Source organism: Amblyomma maculatum, chromosome 2 (assembly GCF_055883805.1).
Source record: "Amblyomma maculatum isolate TAMU_Amacu chromosome 2, ASM5588380v1, whole genome shotgun sequence".
Taxonomy (NCBI): Eukaryota; Metazoa; Arthropoda; class Arachnida; order Ixodida; family Ixodidae; genus Amblyomma; species Amblyomma maculatum.
This window is the reverse complement of record NC_139345.1, coordinates 41,686,859-41,711,570: the sequence shown is the minus strand read 5'-3', so window position 1 is coordinate 41,711,570 and position 24,712 is coordinate 41,686,859. Positions and strand designations below refer to the sequence as shown.

Sequence of the window (24,712 nt, the reverse complement as noted above, 5' to 3'; positions counted from 1 at the left end):
TGGCACAGCTCTACTCCTTGAATGCGCTAGCTGCACAGCTCGTGATGTGCACATGCACCGATGACACGCACATGTTCAAAATGTTTATTGTTCTTTTGCGTATTCTACTGCCTGCAGATTCACGTGCCATGTGCTGTACTTCTGAGGAGAAGAGGGGGGGGGGGGGGGGGGGGGCAATTCGCAAATGATTTGGCGCAGTGCATGAATCCCTGACAGCGTTTTATTCCACTTAAAGAAATGCGTTTTGTATTTTACTTTCGACACTAACAGAACGAGATTCGCGAGCAGACCACGAATCGTATGTGGACGTCGTTGATGAAGGGCCGTCTCCAATGCGTCGATCCTACTGATGCGGGCTTCAGTTTTGACGAACTATGTGAGTAGGGAATACACTCGAGTAACATAAAGACAACGGGGTCAAAGTTCTGACATGATAAGTTATTTTCGCCTACAACTACTCTTGTAGAAGTGTTGGCTAGCGTTCACTCTCTTGTGTCTAAACTAGGTTCGCCTTCTTTTGTAAGCGGGAATGCAGGTGGGCTTTAAGGGCATTGTATATATTTTCTCACGTAGAGCGGCATGCTGTGTTTCACTTTTGACAACTGCGATTTCTTTTCCATTCCTTCAAGCATGTGAGTAAAAGCGAAAAAAATACTTTTTTTTTTTTTTTTCAGGCGATTGAAAAGTTGGCGTTGTCTACTGGTGTGGTTGCTGGTTTGTTAAGTACCACGCGAAAAACAATCCGTTTCTGACGGAATCTGCAAATGCCTCTATACGCTAGCCCTGTAATAAAACATAGTACAGTTCTCCTGTAGCTAAAGCGAATTCATTTCCAGTCTATTCTTCAAGTGTACTAATATCAAGTGCACACGCGTAAAGCTTTCGTAGCCTCCCCTGTCCTGTAGCAAGGAGTGAGGTGCATGGCTCCACACCATTTATATTAGAGTTGAAAGCGAGTTGAGAAATGAGAGGATATAACCTGGATGCAATCCACAGCACTGCGAAGGTAGCATGCTAATTTAAGAATAATGTGCTTTCGCATTGCAAACTACATCGAGACTGACGAGCGAGGTATTGGCGAGAGCTGTGGATTAATTTCGAAGAGTTTGTTCAACAGTCATTCACATGTGCACCTTTTTTCTTTCTTTTTAAGTCGTTACTCGAGCGCTTCACTGGTGCGAACACATTTATAGTCAAGTGCTCGATAGCCTGTCCGGCTCATGACCCAGACGTCGTGGATTCATACTCCGCTTAAAATATTGCATCTTTTCTTTAAGCGAACGTAATTACTTCATACATTTGAATCATTTTGCCATTTGGCGGCATTTAATTCGTAATAATTGTCAAGGTTTAATGACTTCCGACGCATGACGCCATGCTCACGCGTTATGTCGCCTTAATCCTGTCGACCGGTCAGGATTTTTCATTCATGGTCACTGTCGTCTTTTATGAGACACGGGATCCTTAAATCTTTCGCGTCAAAATAAACCGCGTTTCCAAAAGTCACCAAGAACCTTTGTACGGTGTGATATCAGCCAGGATACGAGATGGCGCTCTATGATCCCTTATGTTTTAATCGAAATTAAAATTTTCTAAGCTTCACTTCCGCTCACTTCCCCTGACATAAAGCGCTAGCGCTTCAACTCAAATTTGGACGGGTGATAGTAATTATTCACCCCACTCATTTGAACCAGACATGTATCGCTTTTACGTGAGAACTAGTATTTTGAGTAGAGCATCTTGGGTATGCTAAACGTTTGGCGCTAAATACACAGATGCTTTTCCTTCGGTCCTAATCTCGATCCTGTCCTCGTCTCCCTACTGCCCAAGGCGCGTCTTCCTGGGTGCCCGACCTGGAGAATGGCGTGCTATTTGGTGCCTTCATCACCGTCACGTAAGCCAAACTACCTATAACCGGGTCACTATACTGCGTTTTCCACCATATACTAGGCTTAGTGTACCTATTGCGGTATATTTTAGCTTAATGTGGTGTTCCATACATGTAAAATATTTTGCTTCTGTTTATGTACGCCTATAGGTACTGTGTTAATAAAACAAACTGAGCTCTGATTTGTAATATAAAAATCGGCTCGGAATGAAGTTGTCCCCAGATATTCCTTGATTTATATACTTTGGGGGCAAACGGTGCAGGCTGTGTTAAGCATGCAAACATTGGGTGACAACGTAGAAAAGCCGATTTAGCCGGGAGAAAAAAAAAAGGGGGGGAAACAGGGAGGGTTGCCATCTCACTTCACTCCTTCTCTCCCGCACGGGAGCTTTTAAAAACGATGATGACCTCTAGTTTTTCTTTTTGGACAGAACAAAAAATGCGTTGTACAAAATCGAACTCCTCCCTCTTTTCACTCTTTTCAACTCGGTATTTTGTTTCAAATCCATCACTGTAAGCGCAATAGATGTGAAAATAGTTTCGGCCCGCTAGAAGATTACAAGCGTGGTCTGCAGCGCAGCACGAGCCGCGCACGCGTTCGCCAGCCAGCTATGCATCACTGCACCGCGACTATACGCGGATAGTTTCACTGCATACAAGCCCATGTCATAAATTAATGCCTCGTTTCAGTCGTGCGCAAATGCAATTTCACATATAATATGATTAACCACCTCACCAGAACCACTGGGCTCAGAGCTTCTCACCTTTTGTGGCACACGCAGAAAAGAAAAAGGTCGCTTACAGTGAGGCATACCAGCTCAGCGCACCTGGAATGACCATGCTTGCATAATCAAACGTTTCTTAGCGGCAACCGTACGGCAAACCACATCAGCTGTATGCAGTCCCTGAAAAACCTTTAGGAATCAAAGCGCCATATAACCTAACCAAAATAAATCTAAATGATGAACTGTTTTTTTTTTTTTGGTTTGGTTTGTGGGGTTTAATGTCCCAAAGCGACTTAGGCTATGAGAGACGCCTAAATAATGAACTAAATAACAAATATTCGCACGGTGTTTACCTGGCTCAGAAAAAATGCGTAAAATAGAGATGTCAGTATAATCGCAACAACTTTCCAATGCTTCTAACAAAATGAGATTATGCGGATTTGTGGTTAGGTAAAAATATAAGCAAATTTAGCTTCTTCCATTCTTAAGTCATGGACACAACTTCCACTTCCTATTCAATTTCGAACTGTGCTTTTAGCGAAAAATGTGCTGACGCCGAAATCACAAGGCGTGAACATTTTTAGATTCAGCTCCATCTTATTCACTGTCTAAGTCGAAATATATTTACGGGCTTACTTCTGGGACATTGAAAAGAAGCCTGCTCATCCCTCATAAGCGAGGGCGGCGCCTGCGTGACCGAAATTTCAAGTGGAGGCAACATTTTTATACTGAAAAGAACAAAAATAGAAACAAAAATAAGTTCGCAAAAAAAAAAAAAAACACGAACGTGGAGGTGGTCTGTCTCTAGGGAGAAACAACATTTGATGGAACGGCCAGGCAAAGCTGTCCCATTTCAAAGTCCACAAACGCCATCGGCCGCGTTGAGCCTTTTTCACTCAGCATAGCATTTCCCTAAATTACCCAGCGAGCAACGGGCGCCACTATCTGTGTGGAGATTCTCAAACCCCGGAAATAATGGGAAGTGTAAACTATGCAGTTCAGTTCGCTCAGCCAGAGGTTGCCCTAAAAGCGAACTTGGCTCAAAGCTGCAACGCGATTTTCTCACAGTTCAAAAATTATTGTAATAGGATGTGTATGGACACTTTAAGAGCTCCGTTTCAAATAAATGTGACTCGAAGAAAAAAGCCTCATTCTTGCGAATGTAGTAACTTCATCTTTGGCAAAATTCTAGTCAGGCTGACACGAAATATGAATACCTGGCATTTCTGAACTTGCTTGGGTGATGGGGGCTGGAGGGTTAGGGAAGCACGGTATGAAGAAACGCAACAGAGCGCTAAGTTTGGCTAGTTGAGTCTTTACGCGGGTGAAAAGGAGGAGGGGGGACACATAAGCTCGGCAGTTAAGAATATGACGCTGTATTGTTAACTTCACCCTTCGGCGGCCGCTTTTGCTAATTCACATTCGCGTGCATCCGCTTTGCTATTGGCTTAATATAAAAAACCTTAGTTGGTGCCACTATGCCTCTATTACCTCGAAGTACTTATTAGCATACTCAGACGTGTCTATGTGACCTAGGAGTTGGGTTTTCGTGACCGCGCAAGGGTCGCGGAAGGCTTGATTCCGATCACATCCATTCACCTGAATGTATAAGCACGATCGAGACAGCAGATCCTGTCATTTCATGTGGTCTCATGACATCAGTGCCTCGCCGACCATTCTGTACACTGACATGCCACCTGTCGGTGGCATGTCAGTGATATTTCGCTCACAATGCTGTCAACACCGAGAATGCCGGTTTTTCTGCTCAAGGGGGCTTTATCGCTATCGCGACGTTCGGTGATGGGGGATAAGGAAAGGTGGGGCATGTAAGAAAGAGGTGTAGGAAGTCTCCTGGTTTGCCGCGGAGTCTGCATGATGAGGAAAACTGGTCTGTGTATCGGGCATGTAGAAGTGTAGGGTATGGAGTAGTCCGAGTCCGCAAGCTTCGCCAGTGTACGGCCTGCGCTATGGTGAGAGAGGGGGCTGGGGGAGTATATTACCTTCGTTTGTCCGGTAGTACGAGAGAATATCACGGAAGCAGAGCAGGTGCACCCCGGCCTGTAGATGGGGCTTCGTTGCTCTAGCCCGAAATGTAAGACCTCGGTCTAAAAAATTAACCTCCTCGTTGCTAGGGAGAGCACTTCAAATCAAGACCAACGGAAGGTCATTTTCAGTGCTATGAGGAGGATTGCTCTCCAAGGGCTTTCTTTTGCCTTATAAGGGTGTCTTCCATGTAGTAAGGGAGCACCCAAGTGCCATGCAAGGAGCTTCGCCCCCGCTATTTGTTCCAATGGCAATAAAATATTTCTACCCCCGCCTTATCGCTATCGCGTTAAAAAACACTCACCACTAAGTGCGATGAGATGAAAGCCATTATAGCGCGGTGTATTGTAGCCCTTCACAACGGCACCTGTATCCCCCTTTCTTCTTTCACTTCCACCTACCTTTGCAGCGTGGTACATGTGTGCGCGGAGAATTGTGACAGATACTGCACTTTTTCTATCCTGTAAATAAATTTTAAAAGCCGTTGATGCCTGCTGTACTAAATTTGAATCTATATATGAGCGCCAGCACGAACGCATGGGCAGCTGGAGTAGACGCGCGGATAGCGGTACAGGAGCAGCAGAAGCAGCAGCAACAGCTCCAAATACAAGCTGCTCTAGAAAAGCTCCTTTCCACTACAGCATCTCAATTGATCCCACCCGCATCCCAAGCCCAAGATGGCAGGACATCGGCAGGACATTAAGGTGTGGCAGTGGAACTTCAGAGGCTTCCGCTCGAAGCGTAGTAGTCTGCAGCTCTATATTCAATCCCATTCGACCGATGAAACAACAACGGTAATCGCATTGCAGGAAACAAACTCCCATGTAAAACTGCTAGATTACACCCCTCATATACCAACAAACTGCCCTCAGAACATAGTGGCGACACTGATTCCCCGTAACTACACAGCAACTGATCGCTATGTGGACGTTGCAGATGTCGATTTCCATTTAACAGAGCTGATTCCCAAGAAGTTGAAAGAACTAAGTTTATTAATTCTGAATATCTACAGCCCCCGAGAGAGAAAACTGCTTCTCTAACAGCGGTCATGAAATAAAGCCCTTAAAATCAGCGGTAGCCACACGTTGATAGACGCAGGAGACTTTAATGCCCGCCATATCACATGGGGATACAAAACTAATTGCACTAAAGGCGCCCGACTATGGACACTTCTCCAAAACGAAGATATAACTCTCGTCAATGATACACAACATTACACGCGCATCGGCAATAGTGTATAAAACAACAGCAGCCCATCTCACACTCACGGAAAACACCACACAATGCAAATAGACAAACGCGCAAACCTCTCTCGTCAGGGATCACTATATAATTGAGACCTCTCTCTCTCACTAGCCTCTATAACCCCTCGTGTGAAGCGGAAAATCAAAATTACCAACCGGGACCGCTTTCGCAATCTTCGTACTGCGACCCCAACGCAAATAGATCACTTTACAAATTGGTTGTCTAACCTCAACAAGGACGTCAACATGGCCACATCAGAAATGCCATGCACACATAACTCGAGGTGTCTGATAGCGGCTTACTCTACATGTGGGAAGCCCACTCAAGCTTACAGAAGCGATGGCTTAAAAACAAACAAAATCGCACCCTGAAGCTACGCATCTCCGCTCTTATAAGAGAAATGGAGACGCACGCGGCACAGCTCAGTCACCAGCAATGGGGACAAGTATGCGACCGCCTTACTGGAAATTTAGGATTTAAGGACACGTGGCAATATTTACAATGCCTTCTTGAACCCGATCATGCCAAAAATATACAGCGGCGCAATGTGACTCGTCTTATCCACGGCCTAGACATGGACAGCGACAAAATTATCCGGTCCTTAAAAGATACGTACCTCACAACCACACCAAAGACACCCTTACCGCAGTACCTAGGAGCCCAAAATTCTGAACTAGACGTAGACATCACGAAGTGTGAAGTCAGAGTAACCATGCTCCAACTCCGCACAACGTCTACTGCAGGAGCCGATCAGATCACGAACAAAACACTCAGAAACCTTGATGAGAACTCCATCCAAGCATTAACAGAACTATTCAACAAGCCCTGGAAAGAGGGAACGCTTCCCTCAGAGTGGACTCACGCTCAGGTTACCTTTATTTCCAAGCCCGGCAAACATCTTATTCTATCGAACCTTAGACCTATCTCGCTAATTTCATGTATTGGAGAAACTTTTTGAACACGTTGTCTTGAATCGGCTACAAACACACATGCAAACCCGCGGCCTTTGTCCTCACACAAAGCTAGGTTTCCGCTGGCATCTATGTACCAAAGATGTCATGCTACAGATATCCGATGACATCCTCAACCCCCGAAACTGCAAATGCACCAGAGCATTGCTGGCTCTAGACATCCAAAAGGCATTTGACAAGGTCTATCACACCGCTATATTGGATGCATTATCCAATATGTATGTGAGAAACCGAACACACGCTAACATTTCAGCATTTCTCCGGGATCTTACAGCAGAAATTCGGCTCGGTTCCCTAAAATCCCCCACATTTACCCTTGGTAATAGGAGCACCGCACAGGGATCAGTTATTTCCCCTTTTTTATTTAACATAATTACACTCACCCCAATGGCCCAAAAACTGTCACAGATCCTAAACCTCTCCCATTCTTCATATGCAGATGATATTACCCTGTGGACCACCACTGGGAATATCTGTAACATGGATACCTCAACCGTGCCGTAAGGGAAGGGAGGAAGGTGGGAGTGAAAGTGAAAAGAGGAGAGTGGAGGGCTACGAAGTACTTTCGACCACCTGGGGATCTTTAACGTCTCTCTTTCCACTTTCACTCCCACCTTCCTCCCTTCCCTTACGGCGCGGTTCAGGTGTCCACAAAGCAAGTGTGACAGATACTGCGCCTTTCCCTTCCTATGAACCAACCAATCAACCAATCAATCTTTAACGTGCGCTGACATAGCACAGCACACGGGCGCCTCTTCGTTTCGCCTCCATCGAAGCGCAGCCGCCGAGGTCGGGTTCGAACCCGGGTGCCCCGGCACAATACAAAGTAGTCTGGCGTCTTACCACTGCACCACCCCGGCGGGGCCCTCCGCTGCCTTTTTTATTATAGGAAGGGAAAGGCGCGGTAACTGTCTGACTTGTTTTCTGTGGACACCGCAACCGCGCCGTAAGGGAAGGGAGGAAGATGGGACTGAAAGGGGAAAGAGAGAAAGAGGAGCCGTAGTGGAGGGCTACGGAGTAATTTCGACCACCTGGGGATCTTTAACGTGCGCTGACATTGCACAGCACACGGACGCCTCTTCGTTTCGCCTCCATCAAAACGCAGCCGCCGAGGTCGGGTTCGAACCCGGGTACTCCGGCACAGTAGTCGGGCGTCTTACCACTGCACCACCCCGGCGGGGCACCTCCGCTGCCTCCGATTCATTTATAGGAAGGGAAAGGCGCGGTAACTGTCTCACTTGTTTTCTGTGGACACCTCAACCGCGCCGTAAGGGAAGGGAGGAAGGTGGGAATGAAAGTGGAAAGAGACAAAGAGGAGCCGTAGTGGAGGGCTACGGAGTAATTTCGACCACCTGGGGATCTTTAACGTGCGCTGACATCGCACAGCACACGACGCCTCTTCGTTTCGCCTCTATCGAAACGCAGCCGCCGAGGTCGGGTTCGAACCCGGGAACTCCGGCACAGTAGTCGGGCGTCTTACCACTGCACCACCCCGGCGGGGACCTCCGCTGCCTGATTGATTGATTGATTTATAGGAAGGGAAAGGCGCGGCAACTGTCTCACTTGTTTTCTGTGGACACCTCAACCGCGCCGTAAGGGAAGGGAGGAAGGTGGGAGTGAAGGTGGAAAGAGAGAAAGAGGAGCCGTAGTGGAGGGCTACGGAGTAATTTCGACCACCTGGGGATCTTTAACGTGTGCTGAGAGAGAGAGAAGTGGTTCTTATGTGGAAGATGGAAAGGGGGATCGGCGCTGACATTTCAGACAGAAGAGATAAAGTAGAAGGAAAAAAGGAGAGGGAGAGAAAGACGCAAGCCGCAACAACCGTCGTCCACCACCGAAGCGGTGGTGGGGGAATGACGGCCTACAACACATAAAAATTCAGCGGTAGGCTAGCCCCCGCCGCAAGCGGCGGTGACCTACCTGTCCTAGCCCCATCAAGGCCAAGATCAGCTGCCCTCCAACCTCGTCCCCCCCTTCCCCCCCCTTATTATTGCGATGTCCGCGCACGTTAAAGGCCCATAGGTTGGTTGGTTGGTTGGTTCATAGGAAGGGAAAGGCGCAGTATCTGTCACACTTGCTCTGTGGACACCTGAACCGCGCCGTAAGGGAAGGAATGAAGGTGGGGGTGAAAGTGGATAGAGAGAAAGGGGGCCGTAGTGGAGGGCTACGGAGTAATTTCGACCACCTGGGGATCTTTAACGTGCGCTGACATCGCACAGCACACGGATGCCGCTTCGTTTCGCCTCCATCGAAACGCAGCCGCCGAGGCCGGGATTCGATCCCGGGAACTCCGGCACAGTAGTCGGGCGTCTCCCAGAGGTGGCCAAATTACTCTATAGTTCTTCCACTACGGGATTTTGGATTGGAAAACATTTATTTCGTCGCTCAAGCAGGTCGATGGAGAGACGTACTAGATGGCCGCTAGTCCATGGCTGGCGGCGACCTTATTAGCCCGCTCGATGGCCCGTAGTTGAATCTGCGGGTCCGAGCTGACCAGCACGGCTTCCCACTGCTCGGGAGAAGGGAGCTGTATTAATTCCACCGCAGGTGGATCATTTGCGCAGTTCCAGAGAATATGATCATATGTCGCTCTTTCGCCGCATTTACTGCAGGTTGGATTGTACTGGCCTGGGTACATCAGGGCAAGCACCGCCGGATTTAGGAGAGAGCGTGTTTGTAGTCGGCGCCAGGTAACTTCCTGTGCCTTTGTTAAAGATTTGTGGGGGGGCGGATATGTGCGCCTTTCCAGCCTGAAGTGATGGGTAATGTCATGAAAAGAAATTAACCCGTCCTTCGTGAAATTCGGGTCGGAGGGCGCGCTCACTGCCCGGTCGACGAAACCTCGGGCTTGCGCGTGAGCCGCCTCGTTCCCCGGATTAGACGAGTGGGCCGGGACCCAGATTAGTTCAATTTCCCTAACCGGAGTAGGGGTGCTTTGGAGGATGCGGAGGGAGGTAGACGTGATGCGACCCCTCGCGAAATTGCGAATGGCTGTTTTAGAATCACTGAATATAATATCGGCGGACGTGTTTGCAATAGCTAAGGCTATGGCCGCTTCCTCCGCCGTCTCGGAGGAGGTGGATGCGATTGATGCGGCCGCCAACGGAGAACCGTTCCCATTCACAGGGCCAGTGCGAACGCTTGTATCTGGGTGTGCCGATATTCCGCCGCGTCCACGTATGCTGCATTGACGTGTCGGCCGTACTTGGCATGTAGGGCGCGAGCCCTCGCCATGCGTCGGCCTTCGTGGTGCGCGGGGTGCATATTCTTGGGCAAGGGTTTAATGAATAGAGCTGTCCTAATGTGTGTAGGTAAGTGTGTTTTCGCGTCCTGCTCTGGAAGTTGTTCGCACATGTGTAGTCTGTACAGGATGGACCTTCCCGCGTTCGTGCGAGTGAGTCGTCCGAGCTGGGAGACAAGGTGTGCCTCGCACAGCTCCGAAAGTGTGTTGTGAACCCCAAGGGCCACTAACCTTTCCGTAGACGTGCTGTGCGGGAGCCCAAGGGCAGCCTTGTAGGCCTGTCGGATTAGGCTCTCGACCTTCATTCTTTCCGCGAATTGCAGTTTCAGGCACGGGAGAGAGTAGACAATTTTGCTCAGTACGAAAGCCTGGACTAATCGACAGAGATCTTTTTCTTTCATTCCTTTTCTTTTGTTGGTGATTCGTCTGATAAGTCGTACAGTCTGATTCACCGTGGCAGTGAGTCTGTTGATTGTTTCGGTGTTTTTGCGATTGTTTTGTATGTACATGCCCAGTATGCGCATGGTTTGAACCTCCCTGACCGGTTGGCCTCTCAAACATACGTTCAGGGCGATCGGGGGGGCCTGGTTTGCATTTCTTCCTCGCGGCTTGGCCCTGAAAACCAGCAGTTCTGATTTTGCGTGCGAGCATTCAAGGCCCGCTCCCGACGCGTAGGTTTCGATTATGTCGACTGCCTGCTGCAGCGTATCCTCTATTTGGCCGTCATTCCCCGTGGTTACCCACAGGGTGATGTCGTCCGCGTAGAAGGTGTGCTGCAGCCCCGGCAGGGCAGCGAGCTTGGGGGGAAGTGTAATGAGTGCAAGATTAAATAGGAAAGGCGAGAGCACCGAGCCTTGTGGTGTGCCCCGGCTTCCCAGAGGAATGGGATCTGATTTAAGGCTACCTAGAGTGAGCTCTGCTGTCCGCTCTGATAGGAATGATCGGACATAATTAAATATCCGTTCACCAGGGTCCAATTGAGAGAGATTCGTGAGGATTGTCTCATGCGAGACGTTGTCGAAGGCTCTGCTCAGGTCTAGCCCGAGTACCGCCTTCGTCCCAGTTCCACACGGAGGGTCCAGCACATCCTTCTTAAGCTGTAGCATCACGTCCTGCGTGGACAAGTTTGCCCTAAAGCCAATCATTGTTGGAGGAAGTAAGTCGCGGTCTTCCGCGTAATTTTGCAGTCGGTTAAGGATGACATGTTCCATTAGCTTTCCGATGCAAGACGTGAGGGAGATGGGGCGCAAATTTTCGATCGAGAGTTTCTTGCCTGGTTTTAGGATGAAGGTGACCCGCGCGTGCCTCCATTCCTGAGGGATCTCGCCTTCCCTCCAGTAGGTGTTCATTAGTTCCGTCAGGGCCGCGACAGACGTGTGGTCTAGGTTTCGGAGCGTTTTGTTTGACACCCCGTCAGGTCCCGCCGCGGTGGTGGTACGCAGCTGGCTGAGAGCAAACCAGACCTCGGCATCTGCTATGTCGGCGTCCAGGGTGTCGTTGGGGAGACCCTCATACGCGGGTAGAGGGTCTGTGTGGGATGTGCTCAGGTAGCGTGTTCGCAGTTCGGCAAGTAGCTCAGCGTCCGTACCCTGGTATTGGTGAATTAATTTCGTGAGTCGGTCTCGCTGTGTGCATTTTGTCTGTGTGGGGTCGAGCAAGTGTCGGAGGAAGAACCATGTCTTTTTGTTTCCAAGCTGCCCGTTCATATTATCACAGATTTGGCCCCATTGTTTTTCCTGCAGCTCTACAGTGTACGTTTCGATACGGCGCTCGAGTTGCGCTATACGCTTGCGTAGATTTCTATTGTGTCTCTGTCTCTTCCAACGTTTTAGTAGGCTGGCATGCGCTTCCCACATGTGGAGGAGTTTGGAGTCAGTCGTCTGGTGCGGCTCCTCAGTCGGCGTCTCGACCGTGGTGGTCTTGACGCCCTCTTTAAGTGCAGCAATCCACTCCGTTAGGTTGTTTATCTGACTGGGGGCAGTTTGCTCTCGTAAGCGTCTGAACCTATCCCAATCGGTGATGCGTGTGCGCATGTGGTGCAGTTTGTGAAATGTTGTGTCAAATGTTGTAGCTATTATGTAATGATCGCTCCCTAGTGTGTTTCTGGTGTTGGACCAGCAGGCGTCGCTAATGTTTTTGGTTAGGGTGAGATCGGGCGAGGTATCTGCGCTAATGCTGTTGCCGACCCGCGTGATTTCTTGGGGATCGTTAAGAATTGTGAGGCCCAGGTTCTGGATAGACTGCCACAGCTTTGTACCCTTGGGGTTGTTCTTCCGATAACCCCAAGCCGAATGGTGGGCATTAAAATCGCCCACCACAAGGAGCTGCGTTCCTGCGGCGAGTCGAGTTGCTTTACACAGTAGGTCGGGAATTCCTGACCCTCTGTCTTTCGGTGGACTGTATAGGTTGAGTATAAAAAGATTTGCTTCACCCTTTTTTCTGGGCACAATTTCAAGTAGCGTGTACTGTTCGCTAGAACTGTCTATCGTGTGTTGTATAGCAGTAATGTTGCGTTGAACAAATGTCGCTGTGAATGGGATGGTCGCCGTCGTCCCTGCGTTCGAGGGGGGAGTAAACGCTTTATAGCCCGGTAATTTCGCCGGACCGCTAGCTTCTTGAAGGGCTATTACGTCCGGTTGTTTAGGTAAGCTTTGGATGTGAAACAACAGGTTACTCCGTTTGTTGCGGAATCCCCTGCAGTTCCACTGCCATACCTCAATTTGCTGGCGAGGGGCCATTTTGAGACATCGGAGGAATAATTACGGGCACGGTCGCGGATGCCGGCATTACATTACGGCTTGCCTCCAGGGCCGCGAGACGCTGCACTACTTGCTGAAAAAAACCAGCGATGTTTGAACCCAGCTCAGTTACTTCGCGCGTGAGAACGTTAACTTTTTCCTCGAGACCGCTAAATTTATTCTCGAGTGCGCTCAATTCTGCTCTTAGCTTGTCTGCTGACTTAGATTTGGTAGTGGGTTGCGGGTTGTCATCTTTAGACGCTTCTGCAGCGCGTTTCGATCCGGAACCCTCGTCGGAAGGAGCCGGTCTTTTCAGGTTAATGCGGCTGTCCGTCTCCATTGCATTACTGGTGGAGGGTATGGCGCTTAGCGTGGTGGATGAAGGCGCACGGGGTACTGGCGTAGGTTTTACGGGTGGTTGCAAAGATTGAAATAGACTTTTCATTTCTGTTATTTCCCGTTGCATTTGCGCAATGGTTGCGTCTCTGGACTGTATTTTAGCTAAGAGCTCCTTCTCCCGAGCGGTGTAATTCTGGGAAGCCGTATCCGGCCAGCTCACCTGCTCTGAGCTGCTTCTGCTCCTGCTCCTGCTCGAACGCTGCCGTCGGTCCGTGCTTCCCAGCCTCGAACTGGCGTCCTGGCTAGATGACAGTGGTGGGAAGGACGACGACCTGTGGCGCGTCTTGCTTCCTCGATGGTGGCTCGATGAATGGCTACCGGCTTTGTCTCTTGAGCGCGGCGTGTGTTCGGACTGCTGGTCGACTTCATCGTTCAGGTTCTTGTGTTGTTGCTTGTGTCTGGGGCGGCGTTCTACAAAGCGATGTTTGCAGTTCTTGCTCCCGGTGTTGTGGGCCCCTTTGCACACAATGCACTTCGGCGTGCAGGTGTGAGCTTCCCCCTCGGCTGGCGGAAGGTGTTCTTCACCGCACCTGCGGCAAATTTGAGTCCTGGGCTTGTAGCAGACATCCGCCCGATGGCCGACTCTTCTGCAGTTGAAACAGGTTTCCACCTGCTCTCTGTACGGGTGTACGCGGAAAGGACTCTCCCAATAGTAGATGGTGTCTGGAGCTTTCTTTCCGGCAAACGTCACCAGTATGGACATTGACTGGCCAAGGCGACGAGCATCCACCACCGGAATCCCTTGGTTGCGCTTCAGGAATCCTTGTCGCACCTCATCGGGAGTTCCGCCGTCATACGCATAATAAATGACGCCTCTCGTAGAGTCGTCCGGCGCTGACACGTACGATGTCACTTCGTACTCTTTCTCGCCCAACTTGAGCCGTCGCAGGTTACTGTAAACCGAAGCCCTGAGCTTATGCGGTGTGCTTATCGTGAAAGTGTTGTTAACTGTGTTAACACGAAGGCTGTCTTGTTTCAGCACCTCTTGAAGCGGTAGGTTAACCGCTATGCAGGTAGCTCTGAGAAGGTTGCGTGGCGCGACGGTGCGCAAGTCCATGCCTCTAGGCCTAACGACTACTTTATAGTCGTCTGCTGGTAGCCGTGGGAGCGGTGCCTTTCTACGTCGGGTAGGTGGTTTCCTCCTATTTTCGAGAGGAGAGGGTTTGGACTTGCCTTGGTTATGAGGAACGCGCGCGTCCGTCAGGTCTTGGCTCGCTTGGCCGTCTTCCTTCGGGCCACGGCGCCGGTAGCGTTCTTGTAGGTTTAGTACAGTCTGCCATCCTCCTTCGGCAAGCTGCTCCGGAGTAACGTCTTCACCCTCTACGGTGTAGACCATGATGCAAGTATCCCTCGGTGACTCGCGAAAGCGAGCGCGGGTCCCGGCGGCTCGACACCGGCGTTTGGCCTAACGTTAGGCCAAACGCGGTTCACCAAGTGCTGGTACAAGTTCCGAAAAATGGATTGTCAGTGGTCGTACCAGGCGAAATCCGGTATCGGTTGGCATGGAACACCCTTCCGAATCTTTAACACTGTTCACAGGGCCAAAGTCACAGAAATGTTGGTTGGTTGGTTCATAGGAAGGGAAAGGCGCAGTATCTGTCACACTTGCTCTGTGGACACCTGAACCGCGCCGTAAGGGAAGGGATGAGGGTGGGAGTGAAAGTGGATAGAGAGAAAGGGGAGCCGTAGTGGAGGGCTACGGAGTAATTTCGACCACCTGGGGATCATTAACGTGCGCTGAAATCGCACAGCACACGGACGCCTCTTCGTTTCGCCTCCATCGAAACGCAGCCGCCGTGGTCGGGTTCGAACCCGGGAACTCCGGCACAGTAGTCGGGCGTCTTACCACTGCACCACCCCGGCGGGGCACAGAAATGTGACAAAAACTGGTCGCGAGGCCAGAGCCTATACGGCGCACGTCCGCACAGCTCGGCGTCTCGAGAGGAAGTCTCTCCACTACGGGAACGTTTTCTCTCCGCTTCCACTCCCATCTTTCTTCTCTCAAGCCTGCCAGATACTGCGCCTTTCCTTCCTTATAAGCCAATCTGCAATATACAAAACAAATGATAAAACATGTTCTGGACTTGGTTAGGTATAGGTGTCCACAATTCCGTGGGTTTCCCTCAAAACTATAGGGCTCCTTCCTTTCGCAAAACCTAGTTTGTTTTACAAAATATGTGCCTTTGCCCACTAACCACACTTCATGTCTGCGAAACCATCCGTATGCCTGCAGGCGTTCATCTCGAAGTCCCGGTATACCCGACTCAGCGGTGTGCGCATTCGCTCTAGGCGATGTCGAGTCACAGTTCAACACGAGCAACGTGTACGAGCTGACGCTCCGCGGCAACTACGTGCTGAGCCAGCCGTTGCCCACGGGTCAGGTGCCCTTTCCACGTCCGGGCGTGACCTGCTCCCCGGGCGCACGCGCCATCCCCGGTGATGAAGAGAAGTTTCTGCGGGAGCACCCGCTCATCGTCGACGCGTTGAAGCCACGCCACGACCGTCCCTTCTTCTCGATGCCGGCCGTTGCCTTCCGCAGACTGGCTGTCTTCGTGCTGAACGAGACCTGGGGCACGTGGGTCATTTGCTACGTGGCCACCGGTTCGTGCCTCTGCTACTTGGTTCCTGACGAAAAGCAGTCATGCAGCTTTTTTTTATATTCGAGACGCTTGGCCAGAATCAAGGGGAGTTAAGCAAAAAATATAAAGCGAGCAAGGAAACATCAAAACAAGCCCGCTTGTACAGGGACTATTTACGTTCTATGGTGATCGCTTATCGCTACATCGTAACCCACAGTATATAGTGATCGAGGAAAAGGTCTTTCGCAGGCACAATGGTTCTACGACGCTTCGCTGTTCGCGGTGGCTTATTCTTCGGCATTATAGATGTTGGCTAAGTCAAATTACAGTGTCTGTGTCAGTAAGCTTTGTGAGTACCGTATCATAAATGCTTTTACACTCAGTGAACGTGGTAATGTAAAACAAAAATGAGATACTCGGTGATACCATCATAAATATTTTCCACGCTATACGGAACACACTTCACGATGGCAATTTCTTCCAGATACAGGCATTATACTAAAGTTGGCCGAAGAAAAATCCGCCGCTGGTCAAGTACCCGCTCCTGCACTAATGGTGGACAGCTTCAACGCAACGATGGATCCCGTAAACAAGATGATTGTGTCCGTTAAAGTACGTGGCCCTGGACAGTAACGTCCTCTTTACTTCTCGTTGTTGAATTCCTCTTGTCTGCACGTTCAACACAGGTTGAGGGAATTGCGCTTCATCCGCCCGCAGCACCGGAGCTTATACGTGTTCACGGACGAGGACGTACGTCAGTACCGGCTGGATGCCTGCGAAGGGCGCCACGAAGATTGCCCGTCCTGTCTGCAGGACCCCTTCTGTGGATGGGATGGCAGCCGCTGTCTTCCTCACACAGTCGGGTGCGCAGGCTCGCGACACGATGTCGTGCCATCCTTCTACTTATAGGTGGTGATATTCGTTAACATGCCGTACCATTCACACGACAGCAAGTAAATCACAGCTAGCATGTGAATTTGCAGACAGTACGGAAGCACCGCGGAGGAAACGTGATGTTGCTTGGGGTACTGCTAGACCATTGTCTAGGCAATTGCTCAGATGGTCGAAACAATGGCCCCGACCATGTCAACAGGCAGGTGCTTGAGCCCTTGAGCTCGGTGGAGCTGGTTTCAATAACTGTATCTATATTAGCAGGACCTGTGAGCAAGCAATGCTTGCTTTGTTTTCACCTCATAGCGTCTGCTTACTACTATTAGGAGAATGTAAAACGCTTTCCTTATTTTCACGGCGATATCGCACCAGAATCTTCCTGTGCCTTCTGTGCGGGTATCGAGCGTAGTTTTTCAAGAGAGTACATTGCATTCTTAATTGCTTGCACTATTTGACGCAGTTTTCTCTAATTCGCTTTGAGGATGAGTTTCATTTGTAAAAACAGATTTCAGATTTTGATACAAAGAGAGGTAAGGACATGAATAAAGAAGGTAGGTATATTGCCCGTGTCAACTTTTGGACATCATGAGCTTGGAACAGCGGTTCGTAATAAAGTCCAAGATGTCGAATGGCGTTTTAAGAGATCGAAGAAGTTCACTCGAGTTCGTGCTACGAGAAAATAGCAGGTGCGATTTTCAATATGTCTACATATATTCGCGTTTCGAGAGGGCGCCATGCCAACAAGGTGCCAGCATGTAACTTGTTTTGTGCATGTTGATGAAAAGCGCACATTTTATCAAGCAATCGCTGAAGAAACTGTGAAACAATCCTCCATCTGCTTGTGAGAGACGAGTGCGTTTCTTTATTTATTGCATTTGATATATTTCAGTTTAGAACACCACCTTACCATATAAATTTTGTGACGCTTTCGTCTGGTGTGCCTGAAGTACTGTGTGATTGAAAGCTGCTGTTATTTTTCACGTCTAGGTCGGCTGCTGCTACTTCACGACAGTGCTGAAGGCCAAGGTTGCACAAGCCCGCCTTCGTATTTCCTCTTATTCAGCTATTGCGTATTGTCACATTGTTTTAATCGCAGGTTTCAAAGCCATAAAGCATATTTTGCTTCTTAACTGTGTGCCCGAGCCATAATGTAACTGAAATTAAATTTTCTATACAAACTGTTGCATTTTGCTGCTTTATCGAGGAAGTTGAGTGAGGACAAAGAAAAAAATAAGCCATTTTGCTGCCAACACTCGGACCTGAATCGCACACGTTGCTGTCTTCGACAGCTTGTGTGGGCTGTGTTCAGGACTCGCATATTGGCTGCATTGACATTCTTTACCGAAATAAAGTTTCAAGCCGCAGATTTGTATATCCCGGGAGGCAGACAGGCGTACCACGGTGCGTTTCTGAGGTGCCATACTTCGTGATGACTGTGCAGCAATACTGGAGCGCTTTGCTTGAGACTTGAACAGGTAAGCAGACTAAGGAGGCATATTGTGGTATGGTGCGGCGCGCAATGACTGAACGTGTGAGCAGAATAAGGAACGATGGTATGTTTTGATTTGGTGTGGTACCGATTTACATGCTACGTTTCTTAAAGAAATAGAGGACTTTGAATAGTCGATGGTCGTGGCAACCTTATTTCAGTGCGCTGGTAGCTGCCACCCACTGCTCGAATATGTGTGTGGGCTTTTTGGATGTGTGAGCATTTACGGCTAGAGGCCCATGAGGTGTGGAATTGAGTTAGGTGGTTGCCGCATGGACATCTCTTAGGGTGTAGGGAAGAACTAATGATGTGCATAATTTTGAATATGTTTGTCTGAATTGGTCGCTAAGACATGGTGTTTTTCGTGTTGAGCTTTTATCAGATGGGGACATTAGGGAGTATATTCTTTTGTTTAGTCTGAGGGTTTCTAGGAGGTCTCCATAGTTTAGGGTGGTTCATAACCACCTCGGGACCCGAAACACTGGAAGTGTTGGACGATCTCTGGAGGCGGGGGAGGGGTGGTATCTTGCGTGGACTGCGGCTACAGTTCTGGGGAGTAGGTCGCGGAAATTGGATTCAGTCAACTAGGCCAAACTGCAGCTTGTAAAAACGTGCCCTCTGTAAGGCAGGCGACAACTTGGCGCCGGTATGCATGCATACCGGCATGCAACACACACACGCGCACACACACACACACACACACACACACACACACACACACACACACACACACACACACACACACACACACACACACACACACACACACACACACACACACACACACACACACACACACACACACACACACACACACACACACACACACACACACACACACACACACACACACACACACACACACACACACACACACACACACACACACACACACACACACACACACACACACACACACACACACACACACACACACACACACACACACACACACACACACACACACACACACACACACACACACACACACACACACACACACACGCGCGCGCGCGCGCGCACACACGCGCACGCGCACGCACACGCACACACGCACACGCACACGCACACACGCGCGCACACACACACACACACACACACACACACACACACACACACACACACACACACACACACACACACACACACACACACACACACACACACACACACACACACACACACACACACACACACACACACACACACACACACACACACACACACACGCGTATAACGAACTATAGGCACAATTATCACACAGTACAGCAATCACTGTCGACACGTTGCTAGTGTCTCTTTACTCTATATCGGACATTGTATGCGCAAGCAGTCGTTATAAAATATGGCTTGTTTCCAAGTATAGGACTTGAATTCGAAACGCTGTCGGTCCAAATGTTTTAGGGGAATTCACCAAGGTGAGTAGATATGTACGGTAAAGTAGATATTTAATATTTGTGATGAATCTACTGTAGCTTGGGCGGTTCTTTAAAAAGGTTTAGACAAACTTTGCTGCAGTTAGGGAAACTGTTTTTTTTTTACATAATAGGGCATTTGAACCATATAAAAACAAGTACGGGACATTTGAAGGGCTCGATATGTCAGTATGTGACTCCAGGATGCGGCAAATGCTGAGGCTACTTCCAAGCGAAATTTTTCATGTGAGGCAACGTAGAAGAAAAAAGTTTTATAGTGTGACAAAGCACGTGTAGTCGGATACCAATCTCTTTTCGTTTGACAGTGGATAAAAGCACGTGTTGTTTAAGCTGGAATAAATCGCGAGGAAAAACGAACAAAATGCGCAGCATGCGTACTCATTGTGAATCTTCGCTTTATAAACTCCCTACAATTGCCCGCTGCAAATTCTCTGGCTGCGGTCAATTTTTTTAGACCAATATTTTATCCTCTATGTAATGCATCTTGAACAACAAGCGAGTAAATGGTTAAGAGCACTGTTTTATCAGCTCTGCTTGAAAAACCTGAACATAAAATTTCTGTATTTTTCTTCACGATTTGTCTGTCAACAGTTTATTTCTGATTAGAGATACGCGTGTGAATTGTAAGGACAGTAGATGAGACGGGGTTCATCTCCACTGTTTCCAGTGACGGGCACGCATTGGCAGATAATAATAGCAAGACCTCAGTGTAAGTCGCTCTAACTGCTTTCTGAAATGTACTGCATAATAGTTATCTTTGTATTTTTGTATTTAGAAAAAAAAAATAGCCTTTAATTGATATCTCGGGCTGAGCACTTTGCATACTCCAATTTGTTTCATAAACTTATTCAGTTTAAAGATTTTTCCACTTGAACCTTCAACTACCGTCTTGGCTCCAGTGAGTACTGGCGGGTGATTCTTTATGAGCTGCTGACGTATATGTAAGAAGCACGCAGTCACAGTGAACACATATTTGAATGGAAAATGAAATAACAACCATAATCATATTTGAGGCCTAGGAGGCGAAAAAGGCGAAATAACTGGTGTGCAGAGGCCGTTTTGGGAGCTATGATGACATCATAAAATATAGGTGAAGCAATAACCTTTATATGTGTTTCAACATATCGGCAATTCAATGTGGGACCATCCCCAGAACCACCATTTGGATGGTCGCCTGTTTGACCAGAATATACCTATTTGTCAGAATAGAACTATTTGTCACGTAGGGTTCCGGATTGTGTCAACGATTAGTCTCGTTGAAAATAAGTCGTTAAGGCAACATAGTACATGATTTGACGAATGCATTTTCCCGTTATAGCGAATGTGACTGCCATTTGCAAAATTAGTATTAAATCTCTGTAGTATATCTCGCTGCTTGTGTATTGAAAATTATGCCCATTTGAAGCAGAATCTTCGAAATGGCGTCAAGTGACCAGGAATGGTCAAGAATATGAAGTTAATAATGAAAATGAAACCCAAAATATGTGCGGAATTCGCACCAACGACCTTTCCGTTCCCAAACCGCGCTTTCCGAGGAGATTCATACTGCTATTACGGCCGAACCATTTGTTGCAGGGGGTTACGGTTGCTGTTAAACGATTGGTCGTGCTTTGATGAGCACATTTATGAAATATAGTAACTGATATAACAAATAAATGTACCGGATAAAGGAAAGGTGGCTGTAATTTGCAATTGCATAATGCAAATTTAATGAAATAGAGGGAGCTGCTTGAAGATCCTGTAGTTAATGCCCTTAAAGCAGTGTTGGCGGAATGTTTTTAACGGCGAAAGCCTTTCTAGGGCCATGGAACGAAATCTCGCTCAGAAGATTTGTGCGCGAGATCTGTCATATTTCGCGAGATTCCGCGAGATGTGTTCTTGCTTAGCGTTCCTGCCATCTGCAATTCCCACACTTGAACGCGCCCAAAGGGACGCCACGCAACAGGAGCGATGGTGTACCGCCAAAACTCACGCTGGTGAGACTGCGTCTGGCTTCCCATAGTCGCGCGGCATGGCATGCGCGAAGAGGACACACTAAAACTAGTTAGAAACCTGGTAGTGAGCCGAATTATGTACAACCTCCCCTACCAGTGCCTCAACAAGAGTGAAATACAACAAGCGGATGCCCTGCTATGCAAAGCGTATAAGACGGCGCTCCGATTACTGCGCAACACGTCTACAGAAAAGCTCATGGCGCTTGGATTGCAAAACACATTCGAAGACCTACGCAAGGCGCAGCTTGAGTCGCAAAAACTCAGGCTGCTGCGGACAACGACTGGAAGAGCGCTCTTACAGAGACTCGGATACTGTGAGCAGATGCGAGAAATAGCGAGGATGGTAACGATCCCCGACGAACTTCGCAAGTCCCTCAAGGTAGCTCCAATCCCGAGAAACGTGGACCCTAACCTCCACCAAGGTAGAAGAGAAGCAAGAGCCGATTTTATTAAAAAAACATACGCTCCTCAAGACACGGCCGTGTATGCAGACGCGTCCTCGAGAGGAGGACACAACAAAATTGCAGTGGCCACGGTGGTCGATTCGTCTCTACGCGAAGTGACCAGCGCCTCTATCCGACACTGCACAGTAGCAGAGGCCGAGGAAGTAGCCATTGCTCTAGCGGTGGCGGAGGGCTATAGAGCTGGGCGGTCGCTAACGATACTCACGGACTCTCAAACAGCCTGTCGAAATTTCATGAATGGTAGGATTGGTCGTCACGCGCTCCGTATACTCTTCGAAGCGAGCCACAGAATTAAAAGCCACGAAGAAAACAAGACCAGACACAAAATTATGTGGGTACCGGGGCACATGGGGTGGCAGGGAACCTAGAGGCTGACAGGATAGCTCGAGCATACACTACTTTCCGAGCATCCGACGGGTTCGCGGAACTTTTGCCAGCACCCAAGGCATACTCGGCCATACTAGAAGACTATAGAGGAAGAAGAATGCGATATCCCCCACCGCACAGTTCTCCCACCAGAGAGGAAGCTGTCATATGGAGACAATTACAGACGGGTTCATACCCAAACCTACACATACTAAACAAAATTCACCCTACCATATACGCTGACAGATGTCCGTGGTGCGATGAAAAACCAACACTATATCACATCACATGGGCCTGTCAAAGCATAGATGTGGTCCCCAAAATTCGAAACCCGAGTGCGGAGCAATGGGAGACTCTGCTGTCCAGCGACCGCTGCGAAGACCAGCAAGGTCTGGTACAGCGAGCCCAACGGGCGGCAGTATAGCCAGCGGAGCCCTGGACTAAGGGCAACCTACCATTGTGCAAAAGTGGACGAAGTCGACGGAGAAGACTCTTGTGGATTCAACAATCAGACATCTCTGAAGACGTCTAAAAACCGCCAAGTAATATAGGGCTAAATAAAGTTTTTCCTCCTCCTCCTCACACTGGTCGGAGAAAGTATGACAGATATCGCACCTTTCCTTTCCTGTAAACCACTGCGCCTTTCCTTTCCTACAACCCAATTAATTGTATATAGCACTGCAACGAACGCAGATAACCGATATGAGAGGCAAATGGTAAGGGAAGAAGGGTAGACTTTCGCCATTCTCCTCATAAGAGACATCTAAGGCCCTCCATTTTTTTTCTTTCTCTCGTATAAAGTGATTTCTCGAAATGAGCCCCTTCCCTTTAATTGATGCTGTGAAGTTTTTATGACGCATGTAATGCATCTTGAAGTCAATTCGCTAGTTGCGGGCTGGTCTTACGTACTTACTTTAGGGACCACTTGTGCATCGCGAAGATAGTGATTAGAAGGAAGACAACTGAGACCACGGCACGCGACACAGCAGATGCGGAGATGTGAAAAGCGCCAAGGACATATCTTCCCCTCTCATGCACAGCACGTGCCCGCAACAATTTGAAACACCCTTCTGTCCGATAACATAGGGGAATACCGCCATTATACTGTTCTTTCTACAGATGCGTCCGTCAGCTGCGAAAAAGCGGCACTGCAGCCTGCCATGTTTTCGCATGATTTGGCATGGAGCTATTCTCTCAGCATCCCAGTTTATATTCTACATTCTTCGAGGAATTGTTGGCTCCTGGATTGGCTCTGCATAAAATTGCATGTAATTTGCTACACATTATTATACTCGTTGAATTTTTGTCAGCGTTAAACTCGCTTGAAACTTCACAGAATATTTTTGAGCCGTTTCGTTCGATGTTTGCCCCATGCAATTTGAAAGAAGTCCGTTTTGTCTCGATCCTTGGCCATGCAGGTATTTATAAAAGAAGAGGTGGCTGATTTCTTAGAAAAGTTGGCTCTTAATGCGTCAGTGACACACCTCGTCCCTAACCTCAATCTGCTGGTGATTTACAGGTTTCAGCGGTTCCAGCACATATCAGCCAGGCTACATGATCCCTTACTAAATATAACCGATTATCAGTACTTATCATACAATTGGAACGTCCGCTCGTGTAAGACCAAGCTGTGTGAGGTATCAATGACGCTGCTGCGATGCAGGATTCCCAGTTTGAATTTATATCTAAGTAGATGCGCGTGGACACCAATGAACCTATGTGATTCATGCGGGAAGTTGAGTATATAGAGAATTTTCTCCTTTCCTGTCGGAAGTTCGCACTCCGGATAAAGATCTACATGGAGGTCCCTCTTTCCATGTTAGGGCTTCTCTTGTCTCAACCAGTATTACTATCGTTCGATGCGAGTGCCAAAGGATTTTGATTGCGTTTAATTTGTGGGATGTTTCATGATTACTTAATTGAAACTATCAGTTTGAACTGCCAACTGCTTTAATATTAATCGGGATCTTCTTCTTTCACCAAAATGTTTTGTTTGCTATTTCACATTAAAACTCTTCTGCCGTTTGCCATCACAACATTTTTAAAAATTACCGCTTGACGCTAATAATTTTGTTGTAATCCCGTGTAGAATTTTTATTGTATTGCTACTATACCTTGGCCAATTCTCTGATGTGGATTCGTGTTATTTTTTAAGAGGCCAAGAAGAAGAAAAGAAGGTGCATGCCTGCTGCTGTTGTCTCTTGAACTGACAAACATAACTGACCTTGCCGAACCTTCCGATG

The 24,712-nt window shown here is 48.5% G+C and overlaps 1 protein-coding gene across 1 annotated transcript in view; it reads left to right on the top strand.

The window, feature by feature from the left end:
* LOC146198503 (semaphorin-2A-like) overlaps positions 1-16,738 on the top strand; it is a 31,342-nt gene extending 14,604 nt beyond the window's left edge. The window contains exons 9-13 of the mRNA XM_084591920.1: positions 271-376; positions 1,831-1,894; positions 15,499-15,851; positions 16,314-16,441; positions 16,547-16,738. Coding sequence (XP_084448046.1) covers positions 271-376; positions 1,831-1,894; positions 15,499-15,851; positions 16,314-16,441; positions 16,547-16,738 — 843 coding nt within the window. The remainder of the gene's footprint in view (positions 1-270; positions 377-1,830; positions 1,895-15,498; positions 15,852-16,313; positions 16,442-16,546) is intronic.
* The last annotated feature ends 7,974 nt before the right edge of the window (positions 16,739-24,712 follow it).